Source organism: Simochromis diagramma, unplaced genomic scaffold (genome assembly GCF_900408965.1).
Source record: "Simochromis diagramma unplaced genomic scaffold, fSimDia1.1 OVJJ01000205.1, whole genome shotgun sequence".
NCBI classification, from domain to species: domain Eukaryota; kingdom Metazoa; phylum Chordata; class Actinopteri; order Cichliformes; family Cichlidae; genus Simochromis; species Simochromis diagramma.
Window position 1 is genome coordinate 14,901,902 of NW_024386782.1, and position 27,255 is coordinate 14,929,156.

General features: G+C 41.7%; 3 protein-coding genes across 4 annotated transcripts; 2 read left to right on the plus strand and 1 right to left on the minus strand.

The window, feature by feature from the left end:
- Positions 1-1,528: 1,528 nt before the first annotated feature.
- ocel1 (occludin/ELL domain containing 1) lies at positions 1,529-7,441 on the plus strand. The gene is made up of 6 exons (XM_040022111.1): positions 1,529-2,004; positions 2,661-3,821; positions 5,385-5,572; positions 5,657-5,828; positions 5,901-5,951; positions 6,257-7,441. Exons 2-6 carry the CDS (start codon positions 2,730-2,732, stop codon positions 6,371-6,373), a joined length of 1,620 nt encoding a protein of 539 aa, XP_039878045.1. The 5' UTR covers positions 1,529-2,004; positions 2,661-2,729; the 3' UTR covers positions 6,374-7,441.
- A 469-nt stretch (positions 7,442-7,910) lies between these two features.
- Positions 7,911-18,291, plus strand: zgc:154006 (uncharacterized protein LOC563016 homolog). The gene is made up of 9 exons (XM_040022113.1): positions 7,911-8,286; positions 9,188-9,764; positions 10,375-10,578; positions 10,715-10,876; positions 14,782-14,936; positions 15,162-15,419; positions 16,072-16,243; positions 16,385-16,426; positions 17,799-18,291. The coding sequence occupies exons 2-9, from the start codon at positions 9,216-9,218 to the stop codon at positions 17,898-17,900; spliced, it is 1,644 nt and encodes a 547-aa protein (XP_039878047.1). The 5' UTR covers positions 7,911-8,286; positions 9,188-9,215; the 3' UTR covers positions 17,901-18,291.
- A 722-nt stretch (positions 18,292-19,013) lies between these two features.
- On the minus strand, positions 19,014-26,916 carry nr2f6a (nuclear receptor subfamily 2, group F, member 6a). Of its 2 annotated transcripts, none has more exons than XM_040022115.1 (6): positions 25,990-26,916; positions 24,885-25,673; positions 23,497-23,591; positions 21,796-22,124; positions 21,376-21,622; positions 19,014-20,736 (listed from the first exon to the last, which is right to left on the minus strand). In XM_040022115.1, exons 2-6 carry the CDS (start codon positions 25,151-25,153, stop codon positions 20,462-20,464), a joined length of 1,215 nt encoding a protein of 404 aa, XP_039878049.1. In that variant the 5' UTR covers positions 25,154-25,673; positions 25,990-26,916; the 3' UTR covers positions 19,014-20,461. The 2 variants fall into 2 exon arrangements, with proteins under 2 accessions (XP_039878049.1, XP_039878048.1); XM_040022114.1 differs by having other exon boundaries at positions 21,796-22,127; positions 25,990-26,914.
- Positions 26,917-27,255: the final 339 nt, after the last annotated feature.

Below are 27,255 nucleotides of genomic sequence, written 5' to 3' on the forward strand. Positions count from 1 at the left end.
ATTGTTCTTGTTTCTGTGTAGGCCTAGTTTCCCTATCAACTTAACACAGAGTCAGCTAACATGATTCATTGATGCCTCATCTGTAAATTTTTGCTCATTTAGTACATAAGTGGCTCTCAAATTGGGGGGCTAGCTGCATCAGTAGGTAAATACAGTTATTCATATATATATATATATATATATATATATATATATATATATATATATACTATATATATATATATGCTGGGGTACTGGCCCACAACTGAGATGGGCACAATAAATGTTGTTTATGATGAAACCATGATGATCGACACTGTTATTTCCAATCTAAGCTGACACACTGAGACTACATCACACAAGGACTCACTCTTCACTCTATTGCCCATTATTTACATCAGTAAATAATCAGCAAAGCCAGTGGTAATGGTGTGGCCGGTAATGACAGGTTATTCATATCAAACAGCTGACTCATTAAACCTTTGCTACCTGCTCTCTTGACAGCAAAGACCAAGCAGGCATTTAGGTTGTCCTAGAATTAAGCACTTAGTTTAAAAAAAAAATCATAAAGTGGAAGTTGAAAAATATTCAATTTTGTACCATTTGATTATGTTTATATTTAGATCAGTAAAATTCTGCCTGAGTGTGAGGCATGTACCTTTTTCAGTTTCCAAACCGAGAGGCACTGTACTAAGCTAGCAGTATTATCTCATATAATAATATATTTAAACATGCTTTTGCATTGTCCTCCATATTATATGCAGTTGAGTAGGTGCCTGTGTTGCAGCAGTGGACAACTATGGTAATCCCAAATGAGGTTTAGCCCAACGCCCAGGGCTACCGGAGGTCCACCAACTCCCTATGCACTTGATAGAGTTGTTCAAATTATAAGATCATTGTACTGTATAGGATATGAGTACTGCTTTGTGTGTGCGTGCGTGTTTTCTGTAGGTGGGGAGGGGTGGTGGACTACAGATGTCCTTGCCCCGAGCTTTCTCTACATGAAAATCTGTTTTGGAACAATCGCTGGCACCGAGTGATGCCACGCTATACAGCAGGAATGATTCCTGGAATCAGCTGTGGAGGGTTAAATGATACATAAAAAGACATGTATCACAATGTCATTGCTTATGGGAAGTGTTCCAGTAACACTTTAGAGACGTCATCATCAAAGCCGGCAGTTTCATCTACAACTAAATGTATTTTATGAATTTAGCTCAGAGGACATGACTAATCTTAAAACGCAGATTGTAGCCATTATTCACAGGGCCACGTCTGAATACACTCAGTGCAACACTGAAAAGGTAACTGGGAAAGATAGCCACATTAAATGGGATAAAGAGACAAACCAAACTCAGAGCAGGAGAAGCATGGGAGCCTGCTGCCCTCTAGTGCCAAATACCCAGCTCCCAGTCTAACACAAAGTCACAGCTGAGATGAGAATGAATAATTCATAAATGATGGGATGATAAAGCAGTATTATACCAATGCAAGATACGAGATGTAATTGATAATATGGGTCTCTTATCAAACACTTTCTCATCTCTAAAAAGAAAAGTGAAATCTCATGGACAAACTCCTGTTGCTGATAGTCTTAAGTGATATGCGTAATGCTTTAAGAACTGCTGACATGATGAACTTTTGTGTGTACCCAGGAGTCCCTGATCCAGTATTAATTACTAGATTGTGCACTTTTCCCCCCACTCTTTTAACCTATTTTTATCAGCAAAGCGCCAACATCATGCACTCCATGAATGTCAACAGTTTCAGCCACTCTCTCTCCCACAGATTAACCTAGCAGTGCCAGTCAGCACCAGCGCAGGGGCGGTTCAGGTTTAATGTTTAAGCTTTTAGTACCACCTCTTTTGTCCACACACATTAGCCAATCTCCCTGTGTGTGCTAAACCAGGAGTGAGTCACCCGAGAGATTGAAGAGAGTGAACTGTGTGGGCCTGCTGGACAGTTGCGGCTCAAAAATCCCATGAGATAGTGCCATCTCTACGTTACCAGAGAGTTGGGGTCAAGGTAAGCTGTTGGATTTGACATTTGAAAAACAAATGTAGAATCAGGTGTCCCGTTTTTTAAAATTCAGCGATAGTATCACGACAGTAGTGAAGTACACGGAGCCGCGGCATTGTGTGAGTCACAACTCACACAAGTCCTCTGTAATTAGCAAAGCCCAAGCAGCACTGGAGTCATGTTGGGGTCTTTTTTGGAGTTGCTGTATTCCAGCAGTTTGTGGTGTATGTGTCATGCTGTTTGACATGGTGTGACTAATGGCTTTCCACTAACACAACTGTCTTTTAGAAATCTTGAATCGAGGCTTTCCTTCATTTTCCATTCAATATAGAGATATTGTGTCACCATATATTTGCAACTGGTTGAGGAGGTCTATGCATAAGATACCTCACTGTATAAGAATCTGACATTTGTGTTTATCGGGAAGGTTTTTATTTTTAACTATATCCTGTAAATTTTAATTCAGTAGTAGAAACCCACAAATGATTATCTATCTATAGATAGATAGATAGATATATACATACACATATATGTGTATACATATATGTGTATGTATATATGTATTTATACACATATATAGCTTCATTTTTACCCTAATAAACTGATATACAGATGTTTGAATGTTATTTGTAGAATGCTACTATTCTTTCTCTTTCCCACAGCTTCTCTTTGTCTTGCCGTGGTAAAGATTCTGCGATTTTTCCAATGAATTCCCAAAATCAGCCCACAGCATGAAATCATTCAAGAAACAAGACCAGGAGGGTGTGGTCGGGTCCTCCACCATTAAAGATCCACCAGTTGCTGTATGGGTTACTCACACACCGGATAATATCACCGATGATGGTGAGGATGATGCGACCTCCACAGGTCGCACATCCAGTTCTCCACCTTATGCTGAGCAAGAGAAGGAAAAAAAAGGAAGCCTGAAAGACAGATTGAAATCCCTCATCCCTCAGTCATGGGGCAAAAAATGGACAAAAGAAAGCGACTCTGAAGCCAGCACAACTGGTATCCAGATCCTACCCAATGGGACCAGAGTGAGCCCCCCTGTAAGTCCCTTGGTGGAGCGTCGGAACTGGAATGAATCTCTGGGAAGCTCCAGTCACAGCTCACATAAGCCTTTGATAAGAGAGAGTCCCACTGACGGTCTCTTTGGTCACGTCCCAGTAGAGGAGTCGCTACTGTCCAGCATCCACCCTGCAGAGTATTACGCTGAGAAGGTGGAGGTCTACAAGCAGAAGTACTCTTATTTGAAATCATGGCCGGGATTGCTCAGGCTTCTAGCTGGACTTCAGCTCCTATTTGGAGGAATGGTTTTTGCGTGTGTCATTGCTTACATTCAGAAAGACAGTGAATGGTCCAACAGCTACGGACTCTATAACGGTGTATACAACAATGGGATGGGCCTGTCTGGGTACAGCTACAGAGGTCCTATGACTCCTTTCATTCTAGCTGTAGCTGGAATCTCATGGATCCTTACTCTGTGTCTCCTGGTGGTGGGAATGACAATGTACTATCGCACTATACTTCTCGACTCCTCGTGGTGGCCCCTGACAGAGGCCTTCATCAACGTGGCTCTTTTCCTGTTCTACATGGCAGCAGGGATAGTTTACCTGAACGACTTGAATCGCGGGGGGCTATGCTACACAACAATAGGTATTAACCCCATCGTCGCGAATCTGTGTCGGGTTGATGGTGGCCAGATGGCAGGAACAGCTTTCATCTTCATCAACATGGCCCTGTATCTAGGAAGCTTCCTGGTATGTCTGAAGATGTGGAGGCATGAAGCTGCACGTAGAGAGAGGCAGTACTTTGAGAACCAGGTACAGATTTTTACTCCTCTGTAAACAAATATGAAATACAAGATCAGGTCTTCTAAATCTGAAGAATGACTGAAATACATTTCAAAGATGCATATATGAAGGTATCCTCATGAATACAGTACAGTTAAATTCTCTGTGAAAGGCTAATATAGTGGAAACCCACCTTTAAATTGCTCATCATTACAGTTTTTTCTGTTAAAGTTGGTTAATATTTAGCTCATTTCTTGTGTGGCAGTATTTTAGAATTTTAAAGAACAGAGTTGCACCTGCAAATGTAGCTATCACCTGCATCTTTGGCACAAGGGCAACTACTGTCACAGTCTGGCAGAGGCAGACGGTGTGGACTGACAAAAAGGACCCAAAACGCAGACTCCAAGGAACAGGGAACAAAACTTGAATATTAACAAAAAGCAAGTCGTTTAATATGGCTGATTTAAAAAAAAAAAAAAAAAAGTACAAAAACAAAAGGCAGAGGCACACAGGAAAAAAAAATAACTAGAACTAAACTGGGAAAATTAACTGCTAAACAAAAAACAAAGACCAAAACCTTGAACATGGAAAAATCCTGGAAACATGACGTGGAACAACAGACGACCTGACAATAAATGAACAGAACACACAGACTAAACAGACACAAGGGTGATTAGGGGAAGTGGAAACACATGGGGAAACAGCTGACACTAATCTGACATAACCAGACAAAGGAAGCAAAGCTGACTATACTGACATAGGACACAGACCTTCAACATAAAACAGGAAACATGAGACGCAGACATGACAATACAAACTTGACAACAAAAGACACGCAGCATGAAACACATGAAGGGAGAGGGAAACTTAAATACAAGGGTACAAAACACAAAGGGAATCTAATAAACAAATGAACTTCGCCAACCTAATGAACTTTAAACATACACTATAAACATCAAAATAAACTAAAACGCAAAACGCTGGGTCAAAAGACCCAGGATCGTGACAGCTACTTTGTTCCAGTAACAATACTGATAATGATAAAATAACATCAGCACTGCTCCCATGACCGTATCATTTCCCCACTGGCAAATAAACAGGTCTAAGAGGGCTGCCTGGTCTGTGACGTTGCAGGTTTGATAGAGCTAAATAGAAATATCAGATACACAGATGATTGGAGGTTTAGCAAAATATATCCCATGAATAACCCACAGCAAATATTTGAAGCATAAAACAAGAATGAAGCAAATTAGTTTTCAATGCATGGCCTTTCCAGCTGTTGACAACAACATCTGGGCCACTGTAGGCTAACAAAACAACCATATTACTGTGAGTGCAGATCACCACATAACCTGTGCAGTAAACATGTCTCTATAGTATTCTGTAATGGCGTGTTGGGATAATATGTATAGTAATATCAAATAAGAAAGGATGAGAAGCCAGATGTGAACATAATAGTTCCATTAAAGAAATGCATCTTTATTTTTCAAAATAAAAGCCTTCATGTAATGATGGCACATGCCAGTATAGTGTTGTGAACATCTTGTTCATTTGTTTTGTATTTGCCAAATGATGTTTTTCTTTTACCTTCAGCCTCAGGAGGAGTTTCAACAGTCCATCCCACTCAAACCGGTAACAACAAAACGCATATCATTCAGGGATGATGAAGCTGGCAAAGCGCTGAGTAAAGATTATAACAATCGGGATAATCTCCTACATGACGTCCAAAAGAATCCAGTCAATCTGAACCCCAAAGTGCACATCATTGCAGACTACATCATGTAAGTTAACATTTATATGTTGAATCACACCATTAGTTCGAAACATACAGAGAATCAGTTTTACTGTGTGTCTCCTTTCTGTAGCAAGTATCCAGAGATCAGCTGTGTGGAGGAAAGGGAAAAGTACAAAGCAGTTTTCAATGATCAGTATCAGGAATACAAAGACCTTCACAGAGACATCAGTGCTACTCTGAGTAAGTTCAGGGAGCTGGATCTCATGATGGAGCGACTCCCCCGAGAGACAAGTAGCAAAGAGGTGAGATTCATACCGACCTCCCATCGGTTTTCCTTTTTTATATGGGAATTAATTACTTTGTTATTCATATAGGACCAACGCAGGATTCAAAGTATTGTAAAGAAGTATCACCAGAAAAGGAATGTAAGTGACAATTTTTTTTTTTTTACCTTTTTTTCTATGTTTTTTTAATGACAGTATAAACCGCGATTTCTACAGCTGCTCACTCTGAAATCAATCGTAGCAATTTTCAAATTTAACCATAGAGGTATTAGAGTTCTGTGTTCTGCCCAGGTAATAGTAGCTTTTATTCGGTAATTTTCTACTGATGCAAATAATTCTGAAAAATCATGTTTAACACAGATCAATTACAGAATGAATCAGTAAGAAAGGTTGGAAATAGAGCTTTCAGGCATTAATCAGCAGACTGTTGTGTGCATGTTTCGCAGGACCCTACTTTCCTAGAGAAAAAGGAACGCTGTGACTACTTGAAAGCCAAATTGAGCCACATTAAAAACAGAATCCGTGATTATGACCAGGAGACCATGGCAGATGATCAGACATGAAGAAGATCAGAAACAAGTGTCCACAGCAACTGATGAACTGATGAAATAAAAACACTTTTTAAAATGTCTGCTTCTTTGTGTGACAGACAACATTCTTCCTTCTGGAAAAGTCTGATTGTTGCGCATCATTGTATTTTCATGTACAATTAGATCAATGTTTACACAAATTCTGGTTTGTGACATGATTATATTCCTTGGGCTACAACATTATAAGAGATGCTTCTTCTGTAGAGCTTTGACTTGACGGTTTTGTGTTTCTAAACACTTTCTTGTCATTTCTGTGAAGGCCGAGCAACGTTCACATGCTTGATGTAGAAATAAAATAAAGTTAAAGGATTGTTATATATCTTTCTGTAATATTTTTTTACAACTATATTAATTTTATGCTGTTATTTCTTTACTTTTCACTTTTCTTCTTTGGGCATCACAGCGAAAGCAAGTTCTCAGTTAAAAAACTGCAGGTGCCAAATTAACAGAACTTGGAAACTGGCAATAATTTTTAATCTAATGATTTTAATATATTTTGGAGATTTCATAGTTTCTCTGATTTAAAATGTTAAATAGGAAAATGCAGCATAATTTCTCCAAATTGTATTGTAAAGTAACTCGGCTCAGAAATATCATTCTTGTTCTCAGTAGACTCTGCCACAGGCACTCATAGAATACACAATGTAGAGATATTATCTATGAAATCAGCCGCTGTGGTATTTCTATTAAAACAACAACAACAAGAACAACAAACAAAACAACAAACAAAACCACCTGTTGAGCCTTTCTCTTGTCATATACACCCATTAGAACAGATTTATAGTCACTGGCCATGTTATTAGTTACACAAGTTATTAGTTGTACCAGACTCAACTACTTTGGACTTAAGGCCTGCCTTAATAGTTAATTAGCATAGATTCAACAAGGTGCTTGAAACATTCCTCTGACATTTTGGTCCATATTGACATGATACCATCACATATTTGCTGCAGATTTGGAAGCTGCACATCTGTGATGTTACTCTACACATCCCAAAGCTGCTCTGCTGGATTGAGATCTGGTGACTAGAGGCCATTTGAGTATAGCCAACTTAATGCTATGTTCAAGAAATCGGTTTGAGATTATTTGAGTTTTGTGTTATGCTGCTGGAAGCAGCCATCAGAAGATGGGTACACTGTGGTCATAAACGGATGGAGATGGTCAGCAACAATACTCAGGTAGGCAGTAAGGTAGTAAATCAAGACTCATCAACCCAGGCAGTGTTTTTCCAGTCTTCTTTTGTCCAGTATTGGTGAGCTTGTGTGAATTGTAGCATCAGTTTCCTGTTTTTAGCTGACAGTAGTGGCACCCGGTGTGGTCTTCTGCTGCTGTAACCAATCACCTTCAAGGTTTTGAAGGTCTGAAATACTCAGACCAGCCTGTCTGGCAAAAGCAGTTATGCACTTATTGTTATGTTTTGTAGTTAAGTATCACTCTGCATTGTATAAAGTATGAATCATAGATCACATGAATTGTACTTATATTAGAACTTATCAAAAGATTTGTCAAAAAGGTTTCGGTCTAATGCGTGGACTGGGCTGAATATCAGTAGGTTATACTTAGGTTGGAGGTTGTAAACTGCAATTTGAATGTAGCAGGAGCCTGGGTATAAACTGTCACGAGCACGTGGGTGAAGCAGGTCGTTAGCGGGTGAACGATGCCCCTGCTGAGACGCTCGGTAGCTCCGGAGAGTGTGGGTGAAGCTTTCGAAACTTTCATTGTTTTGTTAGGAGAAACTATCCATCCAGTAAAATAAAGGCGAAGTTAACGATCGTTGATGGGATATAAAGCGGACGGTGTGGTGGTGGACAGGAGTCATGAACGACGCGGTTTAAGCAGCTGAACCTGGATCGGTGTAAAGTTTATGAGTTTTTCACGGCGCTTGGGTAAGTTGCGTAACTCATATGTCCTTGTTGATTCCTCTCTGAAGTTTTTTACATTTAAAGAGAATTTTTTAAATTATTATTGACCGTCTAACCTCGCTGATGATGCTGATTGATTAAAAGAAAACCTCCGAGCATTAACAAATGAGTTTAAAATATTTTACGACCAAGTAAAATGCTCATATTTTAAACACGTTATGACAGTGGACAGAAGTGTTTTTTTCTGGGCTGAAGTGGAATGAGCCAATTTTAATGTAGAGATGTTCAGTTATGCACAATTAGCACACAGTTGCAGTAACAGAGGAGTACACGAGTTCGTTATTTCACGGGTTTAAATCAAACAGAAAAAGTTCAATTTGGGGGGTTTAAGTTGTATCTTCACCCCTCCCTAAGTGGTGCTGACAATCAGCAGGTGCGCACAGGTAACATGCAGAACAGGGGCTATGTCTGTGGCTCTCCACTGCTGAAAACACCACGCATGGCTGCTCCGGCTCACCTCTTATCTGCTGTGTGTCTGAATAATTGAAGCGTGCTGGGTTTGAGCTCATTGGAGTGATGAAGTGTGGGTCAGCTACACTAGAAAGGGTTCAGGGACGGGCTGAGGTGAGAGTGCTGCATGCTGGTGAGCTGAAAAAGGTGCTTATAACTAAAACGTAGCTACACTTAATTAGGGCTTAAAGGGACAGGGAAAATGCGTTGGAAGTGAATTCATATTTTAGATTTTGAAAGTCATTTTGCTCATCAAAGCATCCCACTGAAGAATTTACACTATAAAAAATTGAATTAAAATACTTAGCGTAATAAAATCTGCTATTAAATGCGTTATGTTATAGTGCTGATATCTATATAGGCTCAAAGCATTTACCCTTGCATTAATTCTGTCTCATTTTCACCCCTCTTCCAGGTGAAATTGGAGCATTATCCAGTAAACCATGTATGAGCCTCGGTACTATGATAGCCCCCCTGTGTACAGCCCACCCTACAGCACTACCTCCCACAGCTTGTATCCCCCAAGGAGTGTCCAATCCCCTCGAAGCCAGAATGTCCCCTATACCTACGATGTCCCACCAGAGTCTTACTACATGGAGGGGAAGCCTCAACACTTCTACCGCTGGTTCTCACCTCCTGGTTTTGTCAAGACCTTCCAAGGAGCCACGGTGCTCATGTGTTTCCTCATCTTCGCCTTAGTAGCGTCAACTTTGGTGTGGGACATGAACAGATTTGGGTATGGGGGATATGGTGTTGTTGATGCTGGAAATGTTGGAGGGTTGGGGTCAGGATATTATGGAGGTAGCTACGGCTATGGCGGATCCTACATGACGCCTCAGTCTGCCAAGGCAGCGATGATTTCCATGGGCGCCATCAACTTCCTGGTGTCACTGGGGTTCTTGGTGGCGAGTTTCTCACGGTCACGGAGCATACGGACATGCAGGTTTTACCTCACTGTGTTCATCTGTGATATCATCTTAGCTGTCCTTCAGGTGAGTCTGTCTCACCCAACAAACAAAGCAAGTCACAAATATATTCAGTTGTTCATTTTCATCAAATCCCTTCGATCAGCACTCATCACCCATCCATTCATCCATCCATCCATTCATTCTTCTTCTGCTTTTCAAGAGCAGTTGTCCTAACAGGATACACCCTGGACAGGTCACCAGTCTATCGCAGGGACAGCATATGAGAAACAGACAACCATTTAATTGACTTGCACACCTTCGGCTAGATTAAAATCACCAACTAACCTAACATGCTGCATATCTTTGAATAGTAGGAAGAAGCCAGAGTAGCCAAAGAGAACCCGCACAGATACAGGATAACATGCTGACTCCATGCAGAAGGACCCCACTCAGAGGGGGAACACAGTACAGTGGTTCTGTGTTCTCTGTGGGCTGATCAGTGGGATCCTCTTCTGATCAGTCAGTTTTGACCTGAAACTGAATTGCAGCCTTTTGTGTTCAGAAATGATGCTAAATTAAATGTTTGAGCCAAATTTTTAGTGTAAGTAGAAACTACATGAGACTTCTGTGTTTTTAATCTGTGGCATTGGCAAATCACTTATTTATTATGATTTGCTTTCGGTTTGTCGTCTAGGGCATCATTGACATCATCTTTGTTATTGGTGTGAACCCGATGTCTCAGAGCTCGCAGAGCATGCTGTACAACCCCATGCTCATGATGTGTCAGAACATCCAGGGCAGCCCTAGCCTCAGTGGCAGCGTGGGGGCCGGTTTTCCTGGGGGGTTTCCTCTGTTCAATCAATACCTGCAGCACTACTGCTACATGGACCCTGAGGAGGTTAGCAGGAAGTATCTATCTATCTATCTATCTATCTATCTATCTATCTATCTATCTATCATCTATCCATCCATCCATCATCATCATCATCCATCCATCCATCCATCCATCCATCCAAAGTTCACTCTTTCCTCAGGCAGTGGCGTTTGTGTTGGGTCTTCTGGTGGTGGTGGCTTTATCGTTTTCTGCTTACTTCGCCTACAAAACCCGCAGCAAGATTTGGCGCCATGGAAAAACTAACATCCATTGGGATGAGGCCGTGGCCAGGCCATCGGATGGGCAGGATATACAGGACTGGGTGAGTAAAGTCTCATTATAATTTTTGAAACAGCATATAAATGGAGAACTGATGTTTATCAGCTGAGGATAAAAAAAAAGTGAATTAACAAAAAGATGTTGACTTATTTTTGTATAACTTCATTTTTTACAGTGACATCACTTCCTAAACAGTCACAATTGCTTTTTTTCAGATACCAGCACCAATGAATTCCCAGCATTTATATAAACAAACTGTTGAGGTTTTCATGCATTGACAGTGAAAAATGAGTGTCACAAAGTCACAATACCTGTCGATGTTGAATCAAAGAATACTGGTGTTTATCCTTGACACTCCCAGGTTTCACTCTGACTGATGATTAACCAGACTAGTGATAACAGGCACATAGAAACCATTTAACAATGACAGTCAGACAGCATTACAAGGTCCAGGTTTTAGCTTTTAGTGACATGAAACTGATCAGGAAGCTCATAAAGTAACTCACTTTATGGTTAAGAGCCAGGTTTTAAGTTTCACTTTGCACACAGTCTCAGACCGATTCATTTAGAACCAGAAGAATTTGTGGTAAACGCATTTTTTAAACTAGTTGTCCCTAAATAAAATTAAGTTGTTTTGTTCCAAACCTCACAGATTTACAACATATGACATAATATATTACACCATACAGCAACAAAGACGGCAATAAATGAACCTCACGTAGCAAAGGTGTCGGCACCTCATTCAGTAATTTTTTAATTGATATTATTCTCCACATAATCAGCCAAAACCCACAGAAACCAGTACAATATCCATCTAAAGAAATAACCCTGAACAGCAGGTTGACTTCTTAGATTTTATCAATGGGATAAGATATGTGCTTTGCTGTGAATATGATGCAGATTACAAACATTATTTCTATGTTGTTTCTGTCACATTTGTTTTTGTTTAAATTTAGATTACATAAATTATGACTTAGAAACCAAAAAATCTACTTAAAGCTGAGACAGATAAAAGAGACAGACAGAAATAGAAGCTCTTGACTAACATGCAGCACCACTTTGTTCCATCTGTCAAGATTTTACCCACAGAAAAAACATGTGCTTGAACTATAGTACCAATTTGTACACATTTAATGGTTTTTCATTATTTTTATACATGACAGTATAGTAGAACAGTCCTGAAGACATCAAAAAATTTAAATAACACAATTACAGTTTACAGTCGTGGTAATTTGGGGCTTTTAATTGACACTCACTCTCACAAACATTTGATTAAATGTCCCTCAGCAAGTTGCCCATCAGCCTGTATGGGAATTAGAGAAAATCCAAAATAAATTCAAACTCGTGCACCAACTTCTTGTTTTTTTTTTAAAGCCATTAAAGATGAATGCTGTATAATTATTTCACCATGCAAAAAGGACAGTTCAAAAAACGAACTAAAAGCCCCAAATTACCATAACATTCAAGCCCGTGATGAGAGCATGTAAACTTCTGACCTTTACTGAATGTGCGGAGCAAAAAATGTGAACAAAGCATTCCTCAAATAACCTCCTTTGCTTTGATAACAGGTTTGAGCACTGTTCATTCTGACAAGCGACTTCCTTAAGTTATCATAAAAATTGTTTCCAGCAGTCTTGCAGGAGCTGCCAGCTGTGATAAGCATTTCTTGACTGATTTCCTCCCTCTGCATCCCAACCATGATGGGGGGGGGGGGTAGGTCAGGCTGTTGGAATGACCATGCCATCTGATGCACAACTCCATCACTTTGAGGTGCAATTTGGCTCATTCTCATGTCACTAATAAACATCCTCCACAGCACGTTTATTAATGGGAACATACTGCACATACTGTCCAATCTGCCTTCTTTGCATTTCTCAGAGATGCAGGTATGCTTCATCTCAGATTATGACATCAGCAAGGACGTGGGGTTTGAGGAATTTAAAGAATTAGTTCTTTTGTGGTTTTATTGACGCATGTGTCAATGAAAGGAAAAGAAAAATTGGTTTGAGAGCTTTTCTCAGAGAGCATCAGCGGTCCAGCATTTACCAGCTATTCCTGCTGCTTTGACGCTATGTACTCTTTTTATTTCGCAGTAGCCTGATGCGATGTTTAGCAGCAATTAATCTATTAAAGTAGCCATGTGACATGAACGTATCAGGCCCACCGTGACTCATTAGGGCAAGGGAAGCAACGTATTCAGTAAGTTCAGTGAAGTCTTGGCCTACATTCTTCCTATCAGCGCAAAGCATGTACCAAGTTGCTTCATCAAGAGGCAGGCCCTATTCTGGGGCACTCTTGTATCGCACTGAAGATGCTTGCCTTGCAGGGAGGCATATATAATGTATGTGGCATGTATAATGAATAAAAAGGGTTGAGTTGCCTCTGTGTTGCTGTGTGAATCCCTACAGAGTGTGGTGGCACTAAATGATTCAGTCTGTGAAGGGGCTGCTACACACTGCTGCAGATTAGACTCCTGGCTAAGACGTAATTTCCCCCGGTTTTGTGCTACATGACTGGAAAAGGGAGATAATTGAGGGAATATAGGAAAAGTAGATTAAAAGAAAATGCGTTATGATATCTGAAAACTGTGCGTTGCTTATGTTGAATAAAAAAAAACGTAATTAATGGGGGTTTTTTTTTATCAGCATCAGGAGTTACCCCAGAGTCGAACAGATGACAAGACCTCCTCCAAAGGAAAAATATCTCAAGGTTACAGAGAGATTTTATTGTGATGAGTGTTTATATAATGTCGCAGACCCTATGGCTTACAAATTACCATAATAGTGAGTCAAAGCAATCATTAAAAACAGCTTTCCTGGGTAAATTTCTAAATTCTAATAGTTGGCAGCCCTTTATAGACAACACAATCATTTAATTAGAAATATCTGCAGATTTAGGTAGTAATCAGAACCATTACTAATAATAATCCTGATGTCTGGATTTAACAATAACAGCTGAATGTGCACCTGTCTGCCGCAGTGGATCAAATTCCTTGTAGCTTTCCTCTAGGTGCTCCCCACCCACACACCCCCACACCCTCACATGGGGGATTGACTTGCAACCCTGACATTCATAAGATCTATTTCACTGACTGCATTTATCAAACATCAGCTCGCTAGACCTTTATCCTGTGTGACTGCACCCTGTTACAGAAATAGGTCAGACAAGCCTTCATTAATGATGCATATGACAGTGGATCAAATGAGGCGTAATGCAGTTCCAGTGTCTGATATTCTCCGTACCCTATAAGGATGTTTTCTTTTGACAGTGGTTGCAGCATCTGTTACACTGTAGGTGTTAAAATATCTGTCTGATAAACACATGCGACTCTTCGCCGCAGTCTCAGCCTTTTCAGCGCGCTGCTGATGATATTGATGTTCACACGCTCTCACACTGTTAACGCTCTGGTAGAATGCATCTCACATCAGATGGAACCGGGAAATTGCATTGTGCGCGTGTGTCCTTCGAATGAATCGCCTCTGTTAGCTGCTGAAAGAAATGAAGAGATTATTTTAGGTGAGGGGGAGCTCATCCTGAAAACCTGGAGGAGTGCTTCTCTCTCTCTTTAATGGCTGAATGGATATGAGAGCTGTCACACAGTCATGCTGAGGCCAAGGCTAGCGTTTGTGTCTGCCCTTGTATCAGTCTGGCTACATGTGAACGCGTCTGGCAGGGACATGCCGACTTTCAGCCAAGTGTTTCTGAGCAGTTTGGAGAACCCTCCAGTTCTGCACTTCTCCACTTAGGCGACAGAGTCAGTCGAAGGATTTCTTTCCGGCTTAAAAAAAAATACATCTCACAACTCTGGAGGATTATATTATTTATATCATCGTGTTAAATATGGCGTTATCTCAGAAAATACCAAGATAAAGACTTCAGGTTATTCAAACCAGAGGTCCTGAAAGTAAATAAGGAGATTATGATTTGACTGTCCGGATGTTGTCTTAGGTGAATCATGTTGGAGAAGTGCGCAGCACCCAGCAGGCACCGACTGTTGTTGTGTCAGAGAGAGCGGCGCCAGACCTGAGGGCGGAGACCAGCGCGGTCTCCTACGGCAATGGAGCAGTCAGCATCCACAGTGAGGGAAATTACAAAACCAACAGGTGGGTGATGTTTGCAGCAAATGAGTCTGTGACGCATAGATTCTCCAGTGTGGCCTGTGTTCAAGTAATAGGTCACATTACAAAAACACACACACGCGTTTGGCTTCAAATCCAAACAAGTATGAAGTACAAAAAGCAAAAAGAGACACATTTTCGTCACAGTGTCAAACACATAAGTTATGTTTCCCTGTTCCTGATCTTCAGTTAAGTCTTGATTTTCCACAGTTTCTCTGCAAACAAGAGCAAGACACATGGTGCTGAGCCTTTGTACCAAAACTGCAGGGCCATAGTTTGTCCCAGCAGCTCTTCAGATGAGAGTGACAGCATCAGGCCTCCACCTTATTACGTGAAGAAGGAACGGAAAAAGGACAGAGAGCCAATGCCTGCTGCTCAGGTGATGATCGAGTCGCAGTATGAAACTGGTTACACCACGGGAGACACCGGCAACGGGCTGGACCGGGACCACACAGATTACCTCTACAGGTATGTCCTGAGGTTGCTGCAACCTCAAAGTTCAACATGTGAGAAAGTATTTACTCAAAGCAAAAGAAGTGGTGTTCAGAGTAGTTTAAATAATAAATACAAAATATAGTCTTGAACCTGAAATCATAAAAACTACACGTCTCTTTATTTAACAAGAAAAATGTGTTTTTACTCATATAATGTTAAAAATATGCATTACATCTAAGTGAAGAGTCTACGTGCTGGTTTAGATGCATTTCCTTCCTTTTAACAGTCTCTTAATTTTTTTTTATGAAGGAATTGAATTAAATAAAAAAAATGCTGAATATCACTGCAGATGTTGACTAAGCAAGAAAAATTAGCACTGGTATCAGTTTTTAAAAATCCCCTTTGGTTATACCCACAATTAAGTAAAGATCATACCCTGAGGAGGAACAATTATCTAATCAGTCACATCTTTAATAAAGAAATGACACAGTATTTATAATATTTTAGAGTAAAATACAGCAATATCAGAAAGAAGTGGTCAGGATCACAGTTGCCTCTAAGGGAGTTCAGCTAATTTAATACTGGTGGAGATACTAATGAAAAGCTCCCCTTTGTATCTGCCATTGCCCCAATAACAGTTTTAATGTAACAATGATTTCATGTCTTGGTATTAACGCTGTTCCAGGATGTACCCAGAGATAACTTCAGATGAGCAGCGCAGAAGATACAAGAAGGATTTTGACTCAGATCTGTCGCGCTATAAGATCCTCTGCAGCGAGCTGGATGACATCAGCGACAAGATGCACAAGCTGAGCCGAGAGTTGGACGCACTGGAAGAAGACTCCATGAAGTACCAGGTAGAGAAAAACAGGAATAAGGTGCACAGAGTGGAAAAGCCAGGAGAATATATCAGCCAGTCATGGTTGTGGCTTTTGTGTTTAAGTATTTGACATTTCCCAGCATAAAGTCAGCAAAACCTTTCTTTTTTCTTTTTTTAGGGTGTGGCAGATGAGTATAACCGACTGAAATTCCTTAAAAGTGTGAGTATAAGAAGATCTGTTATGTCATAATGTAAAGTTTGCAGTTTCTTCACTTTAGAGAGAAACTGAGTAAATTAAACATACACTAACCTAAAATCATAGATTGAATATAAAAGATGGATATGCCTGCTGCGTCATCACTCATTGGTTAAATTAAAGATCAGTTGTGAAGCGTCAAACCGAACATTTTTTCCAACGTCATCTTAGCATTTTGAAATCAACGCAGCTGGTGAAAAAGTGGGACACTGCATGCTAGTCGGCTAATGACTTGTTTATCATAAGTTACACGGATCCCCTTGTTGCTCCTTCTTTCTAACTCTGCTGAGGACCATTTCTTTAAAATGACCTTTGTTTTATAATCAGTAGGGCTTGAAGCTGGTGATTAAGCCCATAAACTAGACTATTTTCTGATGTCTTGCAGTAAGGGAGCTGAGGGGTATTTTCTAAATTTTTTTCAGTGGTCACGCAAACAGAAAAAATGCAGGATTAGAGTCACCAGGGAAATCAATAAAAACAAAATTGGCAAGACTTTTTCACCATCTTTGCTTGTCTGAAATCTTCCCACATGCCATTTCATCGTTCTCTGATTTAACAGCCCAATTTGGGGGCTTTGGGGGGACCATGTTACATCCCCAAATAGGCCTAGATGTAAGGGGAATTACATAATACTAGATGGGGAAACATGAGGAGGCTGTTTGGGTCGGTTTGAAAAGATTTATTGTCAGGTTGTGAATAAAAGGAAGCAGAAGTTCATTTTAGGAAGAGACAAAACCAACACAGCAACCAAAATGGCCCTAACTTGAAATAAAACCCATTGACTGATGAAGCTACTCAACAGAAAAGCAGACCTACTCCTCGACTCCCTAGCAACCAAAGATAAACAAGAGAAAAAGGGGAATATGAGAAGAATATGGCAACTCTCCCCTACAAGCTCCCTGTGGTCACAATAAATCAGTCGGGTTTAACAAGCAAAAACCAGCTAGGCACATAAGAAACCTACAAAAAAGTAAAAATAAAAACTAGCTAAGCTAAGGAAAGGCAACTTTAGTCAACTTCTATAGTCCCTGGAGAGCATGCAGTGGCTGCAGGACTCATACCAGCACCAGTGACATGAAAAGCAGGAACATCAGGAACTAGCAGTAGGGGAGGGTGGAACCCAGAGAAGGACCTGAAAGCAGAATGTGGCCATCTATATACTTTTTAATCTCTTTAAGGGGAGCTATGTTTTCATATATTAGACAAATGCAGTTAGCTTTTTTACAGTCCAGATTATAAGATAAACTAGCTATCTCATTCCTGCACTGTAACACTACTACAATTGACAATATTGAGTTTGTTAAATATACATTTGTTTAAATTTTGTTTTTTCTAGACGCCTGAGTATCAAGCAAAGAAGAAGCAGAGTAAGGAACTTCGGCAAAAACTTTTCCACATCAAACGTCTGGTGAAAATCTACGACCAAGGTTTCTGCTAGTGTACATTATTCATCTGTCCAGAAAGGTGTGCTGACAAGAATTCATCCAGCATTTACTGACTTTTCCTTCACTGGCTGCACAGAACTTCCCAGCTAGTGTCACTAATACTGGTCCTACAGCCAGTGAACCTCATTTCTGTTTTTGACATCAATGTTCATGAAGCTGTAAGCATACAGCAACTCTGTGTGTGGTTTTAAACTGCATAAGAACACAGCACTGTCATACGTCTGTCACGATGTCTGTCATATTTAAGCATGAGATTTCAATTTCAGTTGTAATTTAATTTAAATATATGACAAACTATGTAAGAATACGCTGGAAGACGAGCATAATGTAAATAAAGAAGCAAGTGAAACTCCTGTTTTTGTCATACAAAACTACTTTCAACAGCAAACTTGCAGTACATGTTGCAGTGTTTATTTGGCATTCTTCATACAGATGAAATTACAACACATTATTCAAGAAGTTAAAAAAAAAACATAACAAAAGACACATCGTCATCGTTTGATTCTTTTAATAGCGTTGCCATACACATGAAATTTTAAATCTTAAGAACTCAGTAACACAAAGATAAGAAAACATTAACAATATTTTTCCCCTGCCTCTACGGCGTGGTTGTGTGAATTGTAGACTGAGGGAAGAATATGCAAAGAACTTCCAAAATGGCCCAGCGGCAAATCAAGAAGCAGGAGTTGCACCCTTCCTCTCTGGTTTCTTAAATTGCTAACTGCTGAATCGTGCTGAGTTTGGAGTGCGTTTTTCATCATTTCCTTAAAAATACCTAAAATAGTCCTGATTTTGTAAACCCGCCTCTTGAAATACCCATGTGAGGTAAATTCATGTGGACCAGGGAATCCCATCTTCTTCTAACCCGACAGACAGTATAATCTTTTGGCATTGAACATCCTGCAAGCGCAGTCTTTTCACCAGATCCTCATCAATTACAACATCATTCACAAACAGCAGAGACACACTCAAGATGCTAAGAGATGAGAGCATGAACAGCTCTACGTCGTATTAGTTGTAATGGCATTCAGCTTCTTTCTTGACATCTCAACAGATGACAGAGGTATTTTCATGTAAATACAGGTAGGAAAAAAAAAGAAGAAACATTTAGGAGCTACCATTGAAGGCAAATACTTTAATGTTTAAATGAAACTTTAATTACATAAAATAAAACAGTATCAACTTAGCAGAGATCCAAAATAACAGTTGAACATGCAGAAAAGACAAAAGCCGGGCTCAATATATATATGTACATATTTCAATACAGTTTTTGGGAGATCGTGATCTCCAGAAGCGTAAACTGGAATTTAACTGGTAGTGTCGATTATTTACTCTTAGAGCTGTTTTGGTCAAGCTAATTCTTATTGTTTTAGAATCGTTTCAAACAACTAAACTCAAGTAGGATTTAGACGTCAGCCTGCCGTTTCTCAGTGCATATGTGAAAAAAGAAAACAAATATATATTTATATATATATGTATATATAATAACAATGATGTTTGATCAAAATCACGCTGAACGCACCGTATTCAGCGAGTCAAAACGACTGAAAATCAATTTGGGGGATCTAAGACTCGTGTTACACAGGTGTCCCAAATTTGTACTGAAAAACAAGGCAGTTGTCAAAAAGAAGGCGGTTTCTGGTGAACAAAATTTACAGAGGTTTGTGTTTAGGAAATATCAGACTAAAGCATTCTGATGTCTAGTGAGGTATTAGTCCGCTCTCATCTTACTATGCCTTTTTTTTTTTTTTAAATCTTCTTCAACTACACCACCAGTGAGCCCTGTGGATGAATTTAAATACGCTGTTTACTCGATGGTCAGGCAGTCACAAGTCGGTTCATCTCGTTTTCTTGGTGTGAGGACCATCTCGTAGGATGATATGATAGACTTTGGTGAATTTTCCTTGGTTTTATCTCCTTTCTGCTCCTTTTCAGGAGCTCCTTAGTGTCTTCCTCGTTGTTGAGGTAAGAGTTTCCCTTCAACAGTGAGGCGCACAGATCGATCCATAATAGTGATACTTCATCATCCTGTTGTCAGTTATTTGGTTAAAAAGGTCATTGTATCACAAATGGCGAGCCATGGAAAATGAGCCTGGTGTGGGAAACACTGCTCCTCCGATGTTTGTTGGCAGGACAGTTTTGTTCTCTAAATGTATTTCTAGTGGGGTGCTGCTGCCCTCTACATGAAACTGCAGAGTCTTTAGTCACTATGACATGTGGGTGGTGACATGACTGGCTGTGGTGGCCATATCGGAGCCCAGCGTGAGGAGCTGGTCTCCGGCCTGGGACCTGGCACCAGAACGACAGCACTGGCAACAAGACAGCTCCAGCTTGGCACTGGCTATGCTATTCTTCTACTCTCTTCTTCTGGAGGCCCATGTGGAGTCTGAGGGCTCGTTCATGAGGGGGAATTGAGCGGTTACAGTACAGTGCATATGATGGCCAGCTGGCGCTGCAGTTTGATAACCACACAGATGGATAGTGATGAGTCAGGTGGTTTCCTGTGGGTCCTTGTCGTCACTATTACCAGACGGAGACCTCGTCTGTCAGGGAGCTACTGTCCTGGGACATACGGCCAGCTGATTGAGTTTCCGGAGAGCTGCATGTCCCGGATCAGCGTCTCAATGGGTGTCTTTCCTATCAGGCGCATGAAAAAGAGCTGGGAGATGAGGCTGGCAGGAACGGCACGCAGGGCGGGCAGGCGCAGGAGGAGGCGGCCGAAGCGCTGAGGCTGACTCGGGTACTGCATCCTCTCGTACTCTGTCAGAGCCACCTGAGCCTTCTCCTGCAGAGACTCCACGTGTACTGGGTCTGTTAGACCACAGGCATCTAAGAGGGAGGAGGGAGGAGGCAGTTACTTAATAGTGTGGGCAGGTTACATAAAGAGTCGTGATGAGCCTAGAGGAAGGATGAAATCCCAGCAAATAATGTAATAAAACCTCCCAGAGGGAAACACGTGAAACCAGAGTGCTTCATCTATGGATGCTCTCAGGCCAAAAAATGATTTATAAGCCTCACTTAAAAAAAGTTTTACTTTAAATAATGATCGCTTTTAGAGGTGACAGTCGCTATAAACTATTTCTTTAAGGCAGACACTTATGTAAGACTTAAGTCAGGAAAAGCTCAGGGCTCATGCTGATCAATGGTGCTGCTAATTACAAAGCACTTAAAACATTACTGCATTTTCAATGACAAGCCAGGAGATGGTGCCATAGGAGGTAAATTGTTCGATGAATGCCTTGGACTAAGTGGCTTGTTAGTCTTCCAGCAGTTCTTTGTGTTTTTTCTCCATGAAAGAAGAAGAAGGGTCTTTTTTACAAGATAAAGCTGTTGGATGTTTGCCAGGCACCATCTAACTGTGAGGATTTGTACCATTCTTTTGTTGATCTAGCTGTGCTAAATGACAGCAGGTGAAGTCAACAAGCAAGACGTTTTCTGCTCTTACTAGCCACACGAATCACTAATCACCTGGCGAGAACAGCGCGATGGCCTTGAGACAGCTGTACTCAGCAGAGTCCACCTGTAGCCTGGTCAGCTTGTCCACCTGGTCCTGGAACACCCTCACCTGATCCATGAAGGACACCACGCGCTCCGCAGACATGGGCGAGGAGTGGAAACCAGCTGCAGCCAACAGGGGCGCCATGTGGAGCGGCAGGGCAGACTGCGCCGCGCTGAGGATGAACAGCTCGCTCCAGCTCAGTCTCAGCAGGGCCACCTGAGGATTTAGTAGTGTCTCAATCAGTGACACCCCCCCCTCAACACTTTAATGTCTACTCAGTTCATTCTGCTTATCTTTTACAGTTCCTGCAATATAACCTGATAACGAGGGAAGAGTCTTTCAAAGTCAAAACTGTATATGTGGCTTTTAATTAGAAATAATCCTCTAACCTGGTCGGACACAGGCAGCTCAGGGAAATAAGGGATGTTCCTCGCCCACTCCACTGTGCTGAAGAGTAACCGCGCAGCCAGTTCACAGATATTATCTATTCCCATAGCGTTATCAGGACCGGGCTGCTGGTTGTACTGGTGTCCGTAGCGACTGTTGGGGTAAGGCTCGGCTCTCAGGAGCTGGGAAATAAGTTCAGACACTGGCTGACCACCACCACTACCTCCATTGTTGTTGTTATAGAACTCGCCGCCTCCAAGGCCACTGGCGCCACCTATGGGTGTGATGGAGGGGCTGAGGCTCGGCTGAGGTGGGATGCGACCGCGTTGAACTGCTGTATTTTGGTTGGGGGACAAAGGGGAGGAGAGGAGAGGAAAGGAAAGGAAAGGAAAGGGTTTGGAGAAGAAAAGGGCAGAATAGAAAATTGCAAAAGACAAGGGGAGGTGATGGAGGGGATTTGGTTGAGAAGACCAAAGAGAAGAAAAGTTAAAACTGAATTCAGCCAGCAGTGCATTTCTGATTACCAGGCCTGACTCAATTAGGAAGCTATTCTCCAGCATTGAAAGCATGCACAATCAAGCTCAGCTCAAAGCAGGGCAGAAACCAGTAGAGATCTCTCCATTTGGGGATATTAATTATTATTAATTCCTCATAGATGTATGAGCATCTGCCCTTTTCATCTGCCCTTTTCAAGCGTCCTTGATCAATATGCCCAATTCACACATACAGTAGGAATGCGGCTCACTAGCTGACTCTGACCTCTGACCTCTCAGTCAAGGTAGTGGAGCAAAGGGAATCTCTCTCGTTTTCTATAGGGACTCATAATGTGTGTAGTTAGCGTACTTTGTGATCTGTGATTGCAAGGAATAAACCAACTGAAGGGACACTGAGGGAGGATGTCTGTGCTTAGAATCTCCTAAATGTTGATGTCAGTTTTAAAAAGCCTAACAAATGTGTTTGTATACAACTATTTATTTATTTGTTTGTTGTTGTGTATCTGTCAGAGTGACATTTACTGATGGCCTCGCCTGATCCTCCACTTAGGGTGAAGTTCCCATATTGGATTCTTCTTGATTGAGCCAACAAGTCAGAGGATTTCTGTAGCTTCAACCAGAGGTTTAAGCCTCTGGGACGCAGGTGTCTTAGCCCTGTATCCCTCTCACTCACTGTTACGCAGGCACTAGATTAAGCCACTTAGTACATGGCATTGAGCTGACACGCATGGCTTGCTAAGCCATGATAGGACCTAGAGAACCATGTGTGGCATTCTCTGCACTACAGAGCACAGAAAAGGCAAGATCACACTAGCAGATAATTACTACTATACTTTAATGGGTTTTTATTCTTTTTTTTAAAAAAGTATCTGACGGAAATAACGAGAAGACTCTGATGCTTAGTGCTGAATGTCACTTATTCCCCCTTTTTTATATTGTAGTGGTTTACACATTTGCCTAACAAGCAGAAGATCCCCGGTTCTTTGGGGTTTACGTAGGGAAGGGTATCCAACATATAAATCAAATAAGCAGAGCTACCCACTGTGGCGACCCCTTATCAATACAAGAGCAGCTGAAAGTAGCCTCTTTTATTCATTCAGCTGAACTATTTCCACTATTGTGCAATTACAATCACAGCATTTGCCACAGTGTTTCTTATTCTTATAAAGTGAATGGATGGTAAAATAATTTGGGGAACAGGATAGTTACCTTCTTTGCGCATGCCAACACGGAAGCACTTCTTCAGGCGACAGTACTGGCACTGGTTCCTGTGGTGCTGGTCGATCTGACACTCTCTATTTGATCTGAGAATAAACCCGCCAAAAAAGTCAATTAATGAATAATAAGTCATTAAATATTTGATTGTCTGGAAAAATGAAGTTGGCCTCATGTCATCGCAAACAATTCTGCAGCACATGCAGCAGAGCAGCATTACAGATGTGTAAAGTTAATAAACATTTGCCTCACATCACACCTCTTACACACTGCATTTACATGTATTAAAATACATCGACCACACTGTCCTGTAATACAGTTAATAATGATCAGCTTTACTGCGGGCGTCAGTTTGTGTGACGTGTGATCAAAAGCGGCCAAACCTGATGACAAATGTAAGAACAAACCCCATACAGCGAGTGGAAAAGCTGCTCTGCTCTGATGTGCAGCCATTATCTTCCTCTCAAAAAGAACAAACAAAAAATCTGATGAGCATAAAAGCTGTTTGCAGATTAGTGTCAACAGCCTGATGCCAGCACTTCCTTTTAACAGAGCTACTCAACATTAATATTGCATTATGAAACTAGATTTTCCACGAGGCTGCGCACAACATGATGGCGCCCAGAGAGCTGATGGCTACATGGTTCAGTCATGTAGCTTAACTGTGTGTAGCTGTGTGCTGAGCACAACAGACGCTTTCATTATTATTCAAGTAAAATTGGCTAAAATGTTATCATGGGCTAAATAAGTCAAATGAACAACAAATAAATAAATAAATGATCAACAATTAATTAATGGATTCAGACAGTTTTTTGATCAGAAGTGAACAGAAATAATCTGAAGTGAGAATATCTTGGCATGGCAAAGCATGCAAGCTGAAGTGCACGGAGAGTTTTTTAGATTGATTTTAAAAAAAATGAAAATAATCACTAGTTTCAAAATTGTAATGGCGATCTAGTGAACACATATAATAAATATCAGCTACAAATAATAGCTGATTTGATTAGTAACGTTTCTGTTATTTTTGGGGAATAATTTAGTCAGAAAAAAACAGATAATAGAGAAAATGTTCTTCCCACATGAAAGCAGTTTGTTTTGTGGCACTTAAAGTAGTACATCCAGTACAACAAGACAAAGAAATGCAGCGAGTCCTCACATTTAGGAAGTTTATATTTGTCAATAATAACTATTTTTTCAATATTTCATTTAGGCTACAATTTTTTATAAAAAGAAAAAAAAAACCACATGGACGTATTTTTAACGATAACTAGTCTCATTTCCTCTTTCACCTTCCAGAATCCTGTATTAAGCGGGTTTCTCAACGCTGTGCGAGCTCAGCCCATCAATAAATCAAAAAATAACAATTACCCACAATGCCTCACCTGCAGGTGTAGCTGAGGTTGCGCCTGACGCTCCTCTTGAAGAAGCTCTTGCAGCCCTCGCAGGTGAACACTCCGTAGTGTTTCCCGCTGGATTTGTCCCCGCACACCACGCAGTCCACCACGCAGGCCTTGTCATCTTCTCCGGCTTCCATGTCGCTGCCTCCCGCCTGGGGAGAACCGTCTTCCTCCTCCCCCCTCAGGTAGCCCTTGTCCCCCAGCCCGTTAGTGCCCCCATTGGGATCTCCCCAGCCCCCACTCACCATGGCCATCGCTTGGTTACCGAACCACCGCAGAGGAAAATGGGACAGGCAGCCAAGATTTCTGGTTGCTGTCAAGGTAACATAAATATCAAAAAGTCCAGACTGTGTGTGGTGTGTTTTCCCCCACCTCTCCCTCTCTCAGTTGTTTATGAAGTCTCTGGGTTATTATACAAAAGAACAGAAAGAAAAACAATCCTTGGGGTTGATGGCAGATGTCAATGAGAGGGGGTTAAAAAAAAGGAGGGGGCTTTAAGCCTTTGAGTAGAAGTGTGTTTGGCAGGAGAACGAAATAAAAACAAGAGCGATCAGTCTCCTCCCACTCCACTATGACCTGGAAACAGTCTCAGTGTGGCAACTTTTAGTTTTGCATGCATGTAGATTTCAGTGTCTTGTGTCTTTTCTCTCTCGCGCTCTGTCTTTATCCAGCTCGTAGCCCCTGCCTGGTGTTTTCGTCCTCTTCTTCAGACCAGTTCCTGAGATGGTTAAGGGCAACGAGCACTGCCCAGGCAAATAGTCTCAGCCGAGGAACCTTACACAGGAAACACACATTAAGCGCACACCCTCCAAAATTAGAGCAAAACACAAAATCATTTGCAAGCAAACGGCACGAGGTGCAGAATCCCGTCTCGCGCTGCTCTGCATGCTCTTGTCCTCTCACACACGTACAGCCCTGTCTCTGTAGCAACAGTAATGGCTGAAAAAGGACCTCAGCATAGCTCGCCTCAGCACATGCCTGGAGAGCATTTGACCGCCCCTCTTAAAGTACCCCTAACACTGAATTTGCCCTTGCTAGTAGCAGCTATTCTGTGTATGTAGAGTCCTTTGAGAGAAAATGTCAAGCTTACCTTAGAGCAAACAGTAATGTGGTGTCTGTGGCTCCCCTCGCTGAAAAAGAAATCCTCTCGTCGCTCTAGAGATCTTCCTGAGAAGGCAGGCAACTCTTCTCTCCCTGCTGTAATCCTCTCAGCAGTAGCATTGTGACCCGTGATGGAGACATTCCACACTGAGCAAACCAAGTTAATGTCCACGCAGCAGCTGCAACATTTTCAGGTGGTCACGGCGGTCCTCAGAGCGATGTTGGGGGCAGCTGCAAAAGCAGCAGCGGTGGCAGCAGACCTGGCGACGTGGACTGCCTGCACTCACTTCCAAAATACACACCAGCAGATCCCCGGCACAAGGAAGTGATCTCTCTTCCTTGCTTGTTGTAGCTTGTTGTAGCTTCAGTTGTGACACAAGCCTCTGTGCTTCCTGCTTCCACAGAGAAAACCCAGAAAAACAAGAGAGTGTACAAGAGGGTGTCCGTGTGCTCAGCCCTCCATAGTTCCTGCGGTCGCTCTCCAGGCGCTTGTGCAGCCTTCTCCCTCCAGCCTTTTGTCAGTGCTTGTCCACCAAGAACTAATGACTTGCGGCCTAGCCCCTGTGTGCTGCTTTTCGCCTCTGTGTGTGTGTGAGAAGCTTTTCCCTATGGCTCAGGCGATCAGAAGGAGGGGGTTGCAGAGATGGGTGCTCCTCTCACCCCTCTGTCTCTCCCTCTCCGGCTTCACAGTCCACAAATCAGATTATGATTCAAGGAAATGGCTGAGCTCGACACACAGACTGAAATTCTCAGCATTTGCTTTTTTCCCCCCACCTTCTGTCTCTCTCTCTCCTCGACCCTCTTTCCTGTTGTCTGTTTTCCTCCAACGTATTTGTATGTGTGTGTGTGTGTCTGTGTGTGTGTGTGTGTGTCTGTGTGTGTGTTTGAGAAAGAGAGATCAAGCAAAGCCGGAGAGAGAGAGAGAAGGAGGGAGGGGAGCAGGAGTGTATGCAGAGGGGGAGGGGGCTGTGTGTGTGTGCGGTTGTGTGTGTGTGCGCTCCCAGGGATTTGACACTGCTATTCAAGCCCTGTGGTTACCATGGTGCTGGCTGCCTTATATGGCCATTGGAGTCAAAGAGCAAAGAGAGTGGGCTGTGTAGGGCAGCGTGCGCACACAAACACACACACAGGAAGAATGTGGAGGATGTCTGTCTTCAGAGATGCAGAGAGCATGACCCCGAGGCCTCAAAAACCATCCCGACAAAACCAGATTACCCAGAAGCCCCACAACAAACACATGCAAGCCAATCTCCTG

Coding starts and splice junctions, on each gene's coding strand:
- ocel1 (XM_040022111.1), top strand. CDS start 2,730: ATGAAATCATTCAAGAAACAAGACCAGGAGGGTGTGGTCGGGTCCTCC. Junction 3,822..5,384: donor GGCAGTACTTTGAGAACCAG/GTACAGATTTTT, acceptor TTTTACCTTCAG/CCTCAGGAGGAGTTTCAACA. Junction 5,829..5,900: donor GAGAGACAAGTAGCAAAGAG/GTGAGATTCATA, acceptor TTATTCATATAG/GACCAACGCAGGATTCAAAG.
- nr2f6a (XM_040022114.1), bottom strand. CDS start 25,153: ATGGCCATGGTGAGTGGGGGCTGGGGAGATCCCAATGGGGGCACTAAC. Junction 23,592..24,884: donor AACCTCAGCTACACCTGCAG/GTGAGGCATTGT, acceptor GTTTATTCTCAG/ATCAAATAGAGAGTGTCAGA. Junction 20,737..21,375: donor CATCGCGCTGTTCTCGCCAG/GTGATTAGTGAT, acceptor CCTCCCTCTTAG/ATGCCTGTGGTCTAACAGAC.
- zgc:154006 (XM_040022113.1), top strand. CDS start 9,216: ATGTATGAGCCTCGGTACTATGATAGCCCCCCTGTGTACAGCCCACCC. Junction 14,937..15,161: donor GGAAATTACAAAACCAACAG/GTGGGTGATGTT, acceptor GATTTTCCACAG/TTTCTCTGCAAACAAGAGCA. Junction 16,427..17,798: donor GACTGAAATTCCTTAAAAGT/GTGAGTATAAGA, acceptor TGTTTTTTCTAG/ACGCCTGAGTATCAAGCAAA.